This window comes from Vicia villosa, linkage group LG2, assembly GCF_029867415.1.
Source record: "Vicia villosa cultivar HV-30 ecotype Madison, WI linkage group LG2, Vvil1.0, whole genome shotgun sequence".
In the NCBI taxonomy this organism is placed as follows: domain Eukaryota; kingdom Viridiplantae; phylum Streptophyta; class Magnoliopsida; order Fabales; family Fabaceae; genus Vicia; species Vicia villosa.
The window spans coordinates 142,167,780-142,179,646 of record NC_081181.1 but is presented as its reverse complement, the minus strand read 5'-3'; the positions used below and the strand labels follow the sequence as shown (position 1 = coordinate 142,179,646).

Here is an 11,867-nt window from a genome sequence, read left to right as displayed (position 1 = left end):
TTGGTATCAAATGCTTAAAAATTCTGCTATTGATGATTCTTCTTATATAATATACATATGCTTATATTTTACAAAATATAGATGTTATCATGATATATATAAATAATACTGAACATCGCAGCTACTAATAATTTCAAGCCAGGCACAAGCTGTAAGAAGTAAGGGAGGGCGAAGCACATTTCAATTATTGTGCTTCCTTGTATGGATTTGCTTACCTTCCTGTCATTAGTGGGCATGATGTTTGTCAGTTCAGTTGGTACACCTTGTGCTAGTCAATTGCTTTTATTTTGAGCAATAAAATTCTTTTTTACCTTTAGCCAAAATAGAAAATTATTTCAAGCCATGATTCATTCAGGAACATATGAATATGTTCACTTTAGTTAAGTAAAAGGATTAACAAACTTGAACAACCGAGAAATATTCCAATATATCAAATTCAAATAGAAGATTCAAGTACGGTGCAATAATAACCATACATAGCACAAACACCAGTGGAGACTGGCTTTATTTACACAAAGCACGGTCTTCAGAGGTAATCACAGAGTACAGGAAAAAAGAGTATGCAAATATTCACAAAGTAGAAGAGACAAAGTAGAAGAGAATCATATAAAAAACTTACCCCTGACATTTACGTGGCATTATCAAATTACATCAATGTCATCAACATTAAGCCAATCATTGGAATCCTTGGTCATAGAATTACGAGCACTGGAAATCTCAGAGCCTGCATTTCTGCTTTCCAAAGAGTTTATATCCTTATCAGAGTTAGGTGAACTTCTACCTAACTGAACCCAATCTCGGGAGTCTTTTGTGGAAGAATCAGAACCTGATGTTTTCTTATAACTTGCATGTACATCACCATCATCCTCCTCAAGGTCACTGAATGAGACATCCTCGTCATCGCCGCCAGTATGAATGGAAGTTCCACTGGGACCAACCATTTCAGAACTATCATCCTCTTTCAACCAATCATCGGCATCAGCATCGTCCTCATATGCTTCATATGAGAACCGATTTGTTGAACCAGATGATGATTGTTCTGCAGATGGAATAATTGGGGCTTCTTTAACAACAGAACTGTCGATTGGTTGAATAACAGCACCTTTAACAGTATGCTCCTCGGTCTCCACATTATCCACCACCATAGACGGGGCTTCTTTAACCACAGGCTTGTCAATAGGCTGAGTTACATCACTTTTAACAGTATGCTCCTCGGTCTCTACATTATCCACAACCATAGACGGAGCTTCTTTAACCACAGGCTTGTCAATAGGTTGAGTTACATCACTTTTAACAGTATGCCCCTCCGTCTCTATATTATCCACAACCATAGAAGGGGATTTTTCAACAGCAGATGTCTGAAGAGGCAATGATTCAAGTTGAGTATTGCTTGGCACAGAAAGAAGTTGTTCTTGTTCCTCCTCTTTTGAGGGAATGCTGATTAAGTCGGGTTCTTTCTTTTCCTTTCTTCTTATGTCTAATGCTTGAGTTAACGATGCTCTAGCTTCCATTATCTGCAAGCAAAACATTATTTTGTTGTTAATACAATAACAATTAATACCAAAAGTTAGAGGCAGTTGAAAATAAAATTTAAAAAACTCAAGTTCATTATGAATTTCAAAACATCTTAGACACCTTTTAGTTGTGACACAGAACAATCATGTATAACTCACAAGGGTTTTTATAAAAAGTATTTGACCATGTGAGCAGTGTTACTCATTTTGCCATAGTTATATAAGATCAATAGCTGAGTACCAAGACAACAATCAAATTAAACACATTCACTATCTCTATCTCTACTCTCAAATTCAATCATTAGTTGCACATGTTTAAAATGAAAAATGATTAGAAACAACAAAGTAACCTATTAAAACTGATTCAAATTAAAATTCAACTTACATGTGGAGTTGATAAAAAAACAGCATCATTTTTGCTGAGTTTAGGGTGCAGTAGTACAAAGTAAATCTTCCAAAAGCATCCATCACTCATATATCCAGGGCATAACTCCATTCTAAGAGCAGCTAACCTCGGAGCAAGATGTTCAACAGCCAGAGCATGCTCTTGTTGAGCATCAGACAAATCAAAATCTGCATAAGCACATAAATTGCAAGATGAATTCATGGTGCATCCTTCATGAAGAATCATATACAATATGAACTAGAATATCTAAGCTAGAATATAAACAACTTAATTCTATAACCTATAACAGAAAACATACTATTTGTCTACAAAATTATTGCACAAAAAATAGAATTCACACAAATTTCATCAGAATATACCATCAGAATCAGGATCATCAGGAAGTGGAAAATCCAGCCAAGTTTCCGGATGCATAGCTAAATTTCTAGCAAAAGCGACAACCTCCTCCGTCACTCCAACCACGCCGTCGAGATCGTATTCCTCATCGGATCCGATTTGGAGAAAACTCGAAGCGATCTTCGTGAATTCAGAAACAGTCTTATTACCTGAGATCTTCGAGATTCCACTCTTGAATTTCCCACCAATTTCAGCAAAATCGCTTCGGATTCCAGCGATGACATCTTCATCCGGGAGATTAGGATCGGACTCAAGCGTTCGAGGATCGTGATCCTGATCGGGATCGGGAGGAGGTGCGAGAAAGGAAGCTACGCCCCAAAATTGGCGGGAAAGGGATTTGGTAATCTCGGAGATATCTTCTTTGACGCCGCGTGCGGTGGGACTGTGAGTTGACGGAGATGCAGATTCAGATTGTGATTGAGATGGTTCTGATTCGGATTTGGAGTTGTTAGGGTTTTCTGGTTGTTGTTCTTGTTCAAAATTGTCTTCGTCTTCTTCATCGAGTTTGAGAGAGTTCGCGATTGTTCTTGCTAACCATGACATCTTTGATCTCAATCTCGCTCACAATCACAAGATGGCGTTTACCATCACTTCATTTGTTCAAGTGTTTCTCATTTCTTAACCAGATAAGACACCGTGCTACGACGTCGTTTCACTCCCAAACAACCACATAACAAAAATAACAATAATATAACAAATTAATTATTTTTAGGGTTAATTATATTTTTAGCTATTTTATAATATACTCTCATAGTCTCATGTCAATATTAGTTCCTTACATTTTATTAAACTTTGGCCCCAAAATACAGAAATTGGAGACTAATTTTGAATTAACAAAAGTTGTATGAAGTAAATTTCTTACTAAGAGATTATTTTATCAAAGAAGAGAAGAAACCATTATATGAACTTTAAGATTGATATGATTTTGTGAAAAGTTTTTATATGTTAGTTTTTTGTTTTGTTTTGGAAAGTATGGTATAATGTGATACTTTTGATGTTTGTTTTTTAATGGTAATTCTTATCCAATTTATCCTATTTAGGAATGAAGTATATATATATATATATATATATATATATATATATATATATATATATATATATATATATATATATATATATATATATATATATATATATATATATATATATATATATATATATATATATAAGGGGACGACTCAGGTGAGAACACTTGGTTATTATGAGAAATGAGAAAAATGAATCACGACCATTAAATTTTGATTTTGTTGATTTTAATGGACTGGATTGGTTTCTCTTTCTAAAATCCTTAATATTTATTTTAAATCAACATAGAAAGAGAAACCAATCCAGTCCATTAAAATCAACAAAATCAAAATTTAATGGTCGTGATTCATTGTTCTCATTTATCATAATAACCAAGTGTTCTCACCTGAGTCGTCCCCTATATATATATATATATATATATATATATATATATATATATATATATATATATATATATATATATATATATATATATATATATATATATATATATATATATATATATATATATATATATATATATATATATGAAGCTAAGTTGAAAAAAATTTGAGTACAATAACCTAAATGAAATCAAAGAAAGACAAGACAATGATCAAGAATTGTTGGAAAAGAAACTCAACATTGAACTCTTACACATCTTTGTGGAACCTTGAGCATGTTTCTATGTCTTTGGCAAAATATATTTTTGAGTTTATACCTTAAGTTTTTATAATTTAAATGCTCTTATATTTAAAAAATTCTTTTTATTATTATTCTTTTACAAATTTATAGTTATTAAGTTATAATTTATTTTTTATAAGCTAATTCAAATAATTTATAGTTTTTTCACTTTTATTAATGTAATCTTAAATAAGAATATTAAATATTATTATTTTTTATACAAAATTATAATTATTAATTTATAATTTATTTTTATAAGCTAATTCAATTAATTTATAGTTTTTTCACTTTTATTAATGTAATCTTAAATAAGAATATTAAATATTAATTAAATATTTCTATGTTATTGAATAATTATAAGTTAATTCAATAACTAATTTTATTAAATATTATATTATAAATTTAAATAAATAATTTATTATCAATTATTGATTAATTTTAAAAATTACTATAAATTCATCTTTAATAAGTTAACTTATCCTATTTTTTTAATCTTTGACAATCCTAATTTATTTTTCTTAATATGATTGAGTCAAACTCTATTATGATCTCTATTACTGTCTTGCACGGCCAAGCAAACATGTGGGCACACCTCCTCAGCCATGTTATAACATTGTGTGCAATTCACTTTGATTGAAATATATAGTGACGAATTAAATATTTGTCATCTTATAAAATGGTGTGCAATTCACTTTGGATCCGGAGATGCAAGTTAATAATAATAATATAATATTTGTAATGTAAAAATGATAAATTAAATTTATATATATATATATATATATATATAAAATTAATCTTATTAATAATAACTTGTAAATATTAATTTATATATTTTATGTTAAATATTTAAAATATATGTATAAGAATGCAAGAAGTTTACAAATGTTTAGTTGGCCTATCACAAAGTAAGTAGGCTTAACTAATGAAATGTTGGTTTGAATCTTAATTGTGTAATTTTGTGAGTAAATGTTGTATTGGTATTTTAAAGAGACATTTATTTTGAAACATCAAAAAATTATAAATGAAATACTTATTATGAGACGGAAGGAGCAACACTTTAAATCATCCGCTGCAACCTTGAACCTTACTTGGCTCCGCCGCAAAGTATATATAATCATTGTTCTACTGCTAATATATTTTTAGTTTCATTATCAATTGTTTTAATTTTCATCAATGTTTACACCTCATTTTCAATCACTAGTCATTCTCTTTAGTTTTGTTCAAAAATGTTTTTAAAATAGTTTATAGACATCCTCACATGTCCTTGTCTATGTTTGTTCGATTTTAGATCATCTCCTTCTCTTTTTCTCTCAATCCCTCTCCTTCCTCTCTATCTCTCTCTTAATCTCCTTCTCTCTTTTAAGTATAAATGATTATGTAATAGAGAGAGATAGAGAGGAGGAAGAGGGATGAAGAGAGAAAAATGAAGGAGATGATCTAAGTCCATATTTATCCTTTTTCTTTTATGTATTTTTTCTTTCTATTAAAAAATCCAAAATCATGTGCTTGTCAATATTTAAAAGTCTCCTTGACAATTGTTTTTTTGTTACAAGTGTAGCATGAAACTTTGGAGTTGGTTCAATGTCCATTTATCAATTTATTTAATTTTTACTGTAAACCCAATATTTTCAATTTACAGAATAAGTTAGAGTCCTCGAGTTTGCAAGAATATAGAAGTTGCAATCATCAATAAATCTTTAGATAATATGAGTTTGTAGAAATTCTAGAAGATTTAAGAAAACTCAATTTTTTAAAGATTTAAGGGGAGCCTACAACACTGGTGCAGATCAAAGTATCAGATTAAGAACAATCACAAATAAATTGTTTAACATTATTATTGGATGATGAGAAAAATTTGGATGATCATTCATATTTAGACAAACAACTACACATGTGAGCTGAAAACTACAATTCGACTTAAAATGTTAAAGACATTTAATTTATAGTCTTCTCACATATATGTTACTCAAACCTTCAGCGTTTTAAGCAATGTGGGCTCCCAACTATGGAGGGTAACAAAATTGTATCTGCATATATCTATTCGAATCCACTCTGAATGTGTTGTGAAAACTAATTTTGATTATTGTACTTGATAAAAAAAACACAATGATGGTAGCCTAGTGTATTTTGATAGTATTTAGTGATACCTCGCACAAGGTGATGAAAAAATTTGTATATGTGTTTCTTTGGTGAATGATTTTATCATCTTTTCTCAACCCTAAGACCGAGATGATTTTAGAGACTCCTTAGACATGGATCATAGAACTAGAGAGTAGATCATACGGCTCCATGACCAGGAAATATGGAGAGATGAGTTTCACCCTCCTCAAATATAGTAATATTACTGCCACGGTGATAAACCTGAAGGGGTATCATCTTATTGCAAAAATTACCCTTGTAAGTCATAAAGGGTGTTTTCATGTAGTCTTTAGGATCCATCAATATCTGATTATACCTAGAGTAGTCGTCCATAATTGGGCATGAGTTAAGTGTATTTAGGGCACACCCTGTTAAGGTCGGAGTAATCTACACATATTCAACCTTTTTTATTTGACTTCTTGACTAGCATAACATTGAATCTGATTTTCAACCAGTCTTTCACTAGTTTCTTGGTGTCTTCAGTCATCTCATGTGACTACTTCTAGTGACGCAAGGATAGGTAAGAGGAGTTTTATGTATGGTCAGAAAGTGGAAAGCTACTCCAATATTTGATATCCCTTCTGCTAACCAGACAAAAAGATCGACATAAGCCTGTAAGCATCTTTATCATTCATAGAACCTCGACAAAGTCTTTGTTTGACTTAACATGTTCATCATCCCTGTTTGCCTATAAGGGCATTGTTTCTAGCCATCATCATTGTCACTAATGGTTCGTCAATCCATTCAATCCATCAAATACATCTAATAAATAATTCATTTAATTAATCCCTCATATGAAAAAAAAAGTGAATAGATTGGGTCTCGCGCGCCAATTGGAGTAGGTTCCTTGGTGCAAGCATCAATTTCTTAACTTTTATTCGAATTGACTGGCTTACAGTGGTCTCAGATCTTTGTTTAATATGGTGATGTACCTGTAAACACTTTAATGACTAAATCTACGACGATCGTAAATAAAAAGTTTAGGATAATAATAGAATATTGTGTTTTAAGGAAGTTTTCCTTGAATTAGTATGATGAAGGAAACCTCCTTAGACATTAGATGATAAATGAGGATAATTCTTTTTATGATCCTTTCATGATAATGTCAATATTTATAGACGTGGTATATGAAATCTAATGGTTGATATAATTTAACTGAATCCAACAAATTCAGGAATGAAAAATCGACTACAATTGATAATATCTAAAATGATCCTAACAAACTACCGAATCTTCTCATCCTTCTCTATCTGAAAAATGCCCTTTGTTTTGCGAATTCTGTAGTTGACTATATCATACAAAATCTTCTAAATGTTTGGCCTAGTTGATGGTTCTTTTGGGCTTGTTCAAGGGAATTACATTTGCGCTTGTGTCATTTGGGCTTGTTCAAGGGAATTACATTTGCGCTTGTGTCATTGCTTATGCTAATATCTAGGGGTGTGCATGGATCATAAACCAAACCAAACCAAATTATATATATGGTTTAGTTTGGATCTTAAAACTATTTCTATAAAACCGGTTTGGTTTTTTAAAACCGCTTTACATACGGTTCAATCCAGTTTTAAACCGGTTTTAAAAATAAAAACCAATTTTTAAAAAACCAATTTTAAACCAGTTTTTCTCAAAATCGATTTTTTATTTACTTAAAAAAACAGTTTTAAAACCAATTTAATAAAAAAAACCAGTTTTATAAAAAAACAGTTTTATAAAAAACCAGTTTTATAAAAAACCAGTTTTAAAAACAATTTTACAAAAAAAAAAAATTTTAACCAATTTTTTAAATACAAAATATCACAAATAAATTAAAAAAGAGAGTTTTTAGTTTACATAAACTAAGATAGACCACAAGTCTATCATTAATACATGTAACATATGAATTCTGAAATTTGGTAACATAAATAAAATTGAACACACATGGACTATTTCAAGAACATACAAGTTGTTGTCAAACAATATAGATTATAATTTGTTAACATAGTTGTCTTAGTTTAATAAGCTAAAAGTTGTTTCTACTTTACAACTAGAGATAAACATTACACATTAGATTAACCAATTAGAATTCACATTGAAATAAGCAATGCAAGTGGGGGTTATCTTAGTTTATGTAGATTAAAGTTGCTGCTACTTAACAATGGGTTTTGGAGTATACCCATACTTAAACCGGTTTGTAACCGGTTTTTTTTAATGGGCCACCAATTTGTAAACATAAGTTTGGGTTGGACTTTTAAATGTGGTTTTATTTGGATACTAATTTGGTTCTTGGTTACCGGTTATTTTGCACACCCCTACTAATATCCCCTGGTACATTGAAAGACACATTTTTCCTCAAGGTTGTAATCAGGGTAAAGTGAGTTCCAAGACTCCCAGCTAGTGTCCTATTGGGGTAATCTTGACCATTGTACTAGTACCATCTTATAGTATGGGGTTTGTGGATGAGTCGAGTTTGGTGTCAAGGATTGATAGGGGAGTGATAATAGGTTGATGGTTAATTGAAAGAGGTGGTATGATGGTGACAGAGGGAATGTGTCCATGGTGAAGTTTGAGGAGTGAACAATGAAAACCTAGGTGAATTTTGCAAGTGGTAGGAAGGCGAGACAGTAAGCTACTTTTCCAATTTTATGAAACACCTTGATAGTTCATAGAAGCATTTAGAGAGTTTGTAAGCTGACATAGACAAAGGAAATTTCATCAAATGTGATGTCACGACAATGTTGGTAAGCATAATGTTTCATGGCAGTTTGTGCTTTGAGTATCTTAGCATGAAGTTTGATGACGAGTTGTTGTATGTTAGCTAGTATAGAATCAATAGCTTCAATTGAGGATTGGCTTTGATATGGGGTAAGGCCAGTGGAGGAATGTATTGAGGTTTTATGAGACCATTTAACAAGTGGGAGGTAATTGGACCATTGGGAGGGTTTGTGATACACAAAAGAACAAAGATATTATTCTTATACTTTGTTGAATACTTAATTTTAACTGTCAATTTCAGGATGGTATGAGGTACTCATGCGCAGTTTGGTTCCACATAAGGAGAACAATTTATGCTAGAATTTGCTGATGAATAATGGATCTCGATCTAAGACAAGGTTATAAGGCATTCCAAACAGTTTACGCACAGTGTCAAAAAATAGTATAGCTACTTTGTGAGCAGTAAAGTGTGAGAACAAGCGATCCAGATGAACACCCTTAAAGGGGCGGTCTTCCACCACACGAATGGAAGTGTAGCCTTTGGAGAGGGGTAAGTCAATGATGAAGTCAGGGGAAAGGTCTTCCCAAATAGCATGAGGGATAAAGAGGGGTTGGAGTAAGACATGTGTTTTCTTGGTTTCATGTTTGACCTATTGACAGATGGAACAATTCTTAACAAATTGTTTGACATGGTTTATCATTACTTCCTACTAAAAGTTAGCTTGCAATTTTACTAAGGTTTTGAAAAATCCCATGTGACTAGTAGACGGAAAACTATGGAATTCATCAAGTAATATGTTGCAAAAGGGAAGCGAGAGGTCGATCCATATACATTTTTCATATATAGTGAAGCCTTGGTGGATTTTGTGTTTAGGAAATATGAGAGGTTGTTGGGATATCTGGTTGTATAATGAGGTGAACTGATGATTGGTAGTACCTGGAATTTCTTGACCAGAGCTTTCTCTTCCTTTATGGGTGGCTCATGAACATAAGCTTGGTTCCCAACAAGAGTAGGGACTTTGATGGTTGCGGCAAGTGGAAATGTATTCTTTGTGTTTGATGAAGATGTCATTGTTGCATAAATTGTGAGTAGTTTTGAGGACGATAAAATGTGTTACATCATAAAAAATTATTCTCAAATTTGGTTGGAGGACTTTAATTCAAAATAAAACTTAATAAAAAAAAGACCAAAATTTGATTTTTAAAATGAGATTCAAAACTAAAAAGAGTACAAAATAAGAAAATTAAAGTTGCATTTAAGGCTAATACTGTATCTAAATAAGATATTTAACAAACTCTAAAAACTTCTTATCCATCTCTATTTAAAAATGTCTCTTATTTAAAAATGTCTCTTGTTTTGCGTTTGTTGTATTTGACTGCATCACACAAAATCTTCTAGCCGCTTGGGCCTGCTGATGGTTTTTTTTGGGTCTGTTACATTTGAGCTTGTGTCATTGCTTATGCTAACCCGCGTGTACCTGAGAATGAAATGTTGGTTTGCCTTTATAGCAAGTTCATAGATTTTGAAGCCATAGAATCTTCTTAATGTCAATAGATCATATATGATTATTTGCATCTAATTAACAATCCATGATGGATAATCAAGCATCTATTAAATTAAAATAAATTTCATCTCTTACATTTTATTATTAGCAACAGTTATCAAACTGCCACAACTAAAGCAAATTACAATTAAAACAATTTCGAAAGACCAAACAAGAACTCTTCTCAATCGGTCACTATTCAGATTCCTATTTTCATGACAGAGAAGAATACCAACTATAAGAAGACGGTGACGACAAGTTCAACTCCAACACACCCTGTTGCTTTGTCCTATCACTACTCTCCTCATGAGATTGCACCCCTTTGTTCCAATCCGATGACACTCTCTGACTAGCATTGACAAATTGTTGTTGATGATGATGATGATGATGAGGCTTGAATTCTGGTGCACCGGTGAGTTGCTGAACAAGCTCTTGGAAATTCATAACATCCACTTCATAAACCCTAATAGCTGTTGATGGTTGTGGAGCTATTACTGAAGTTTTTTTCCATGGTTTAGGTTGTGTTTTTCTCACGGAGTTGAGTAGTGAATTACTTTGAGACTTAGATGAAGGATAAGAGGTGGCGGAGTAAGCTTCCATAGTTGTAAAAGTAAGTATTGGAGTTGGAGAGAGAAAATATGCTAAAGATGCGATTATTGGAAGATGAGTTTGTTTGTGTTTTTGTATATTGAAGTATTTATAGATTGTTGTTATAGCAGCCTGAACAGTGAGGCAAGTTTGTTATGTTAAAAAAATGTGGTGAGTGTTGTGTTACATGCATGTGTTGATAGTCAAATAAAGGCAACGGGGACTAAAAGGGATGGGATTCTGACAGTATGTTTTGTCTTGACCGTCGGCTGCATGCTGAGTTAGCCATGACATAAGCAAGTAAACCAATTCAATTGATGTGGTCAACATTATGACATAGTATGTTGTTGGATAGCTCAACCATTTTCATTTTTAAAAACTTTATCCTAATTATACTTTGGACTTTCTTTGGATGGGAGAATATTGAGTTAATTTAATTTTGGTAAATTTTTTGGTATTTCTAATTTCTCTGTTTTGATAAAAAAAATTGGGGGTATTTTTTAAACGATGGACATTTATGAAGTATTTTAGTTTTTTTTAAAATTAAATTTAATTAATTCAAATGACTTTTTAAAATGATGAATTTGAAATTTCTCTTTTACTCTTGTTTTGATTTAGAACTCAATTTCACAACGGTAAATAGACTAATGTGAAAGATGACTTTAAGGCAGCTGTTAGTTAAAATCTCCATCTAAATGGACTAATGTGAAAGATGATTTTAAGGCTGTTAGTCAGAGTCTCCATCCAAAAGTCCAATCTAAAACAATTGTCCCTAAGCATTTAATTGATAGGATCAAATGATGGCTTGACTTCGATGTTTCTTCGAGTTTGTAGATGATCGATTAGGAGTCTCTAGAAATTAAGGCTCAAAGTTCTTATTCAACTATATGTAGGAGTTTTTAG

At 31.9% G+C, this 11,867-nt stretch overlaps 2 protein-coding genes across 3 annotated transcripts; both read right to left on the bottom strand.

Moving 5' to 3' along the window:
• On the bottom strand, positions 1-3,030 carry LOC131652285 (uncharacterized). Of its 2 annotated transcripts, none has more exons than XM_058922108.1 (4): positions 2,280-3,030; positions 1,900-2,087; positions 620-1,514; positions 1-311 (listed from the first exon to the last, which is right to left on the bottom strand). In XM_058922108.1, the coding sequence occupies exons 1-3, from the start codon at positions 2,857-2,859 to the stop codon at positions 642-644; spliced, it is 1,641 nt and encodes a 546-aa protein (XP_058778091.1). In that variant the 5' UTR covers positions 2,860-3,030; the 3' UTR covers positions 1-311; positions 620-641. The 2 variants fall into 2 exon arrangements, with proteins under 2 accessions (XP_058778091.1, XP_058778092.1); XM_058922109.1 differs by having other exon boundaries at positions 1-219.
• Positions 3,031-10,088: 7,058 nt separating this feature from the next.
• On the bottom strand, positions 10,089-11,082 carry LOC131646934 (uncharacterized). Its single transcript, XM_058916861.1, has one exon. It carries the CDS (start codon positions 10,974-10,976, stop codon positions 10,590-10,592), a length of 387 nt encoding a protein of 128 aa, XP_058772844.1. The 5' UTR covers positions 10,977-11,082; the 3' UTR covers positions 10,089-10,589.
• Between the last annotated feature and the right edge of the window lie 785 nt (positions 11,083-11,867).

Excerpts from the sequence above, each read along its gene's own strand:
- LOC131652285 (XM_058922108.1), bottom strand. The coding sequence starts at position 2,859 with ATGTCATGGTTAGCAAGAACAATCGCGAACTCTCTCAAACTCGATGAA. Across the intron at positions 2,088-2,279 it reads TGATGATCCTGATTCTGATG|ATTTTGATTTGTCTGATGCT; the intron begins GTATATTCTGAT and ends GTGCTTATGCAG. Across the intron at positions 1,515-1,899 it reads TTTTTTTATCAACTCCACAT|ATAATGGAAGCTAGAGCATC; the intron begins GTAAGTTGAATT and ends TTTTGCTTGCAG.
- LOC131646934 (XM_058916861.1), bottom strand. The coding sequence starts at position 10,976 with ATGGAAGCTTACTCCGCCACCTCTTATCCTTCATCTAAGTCTCAAAGT.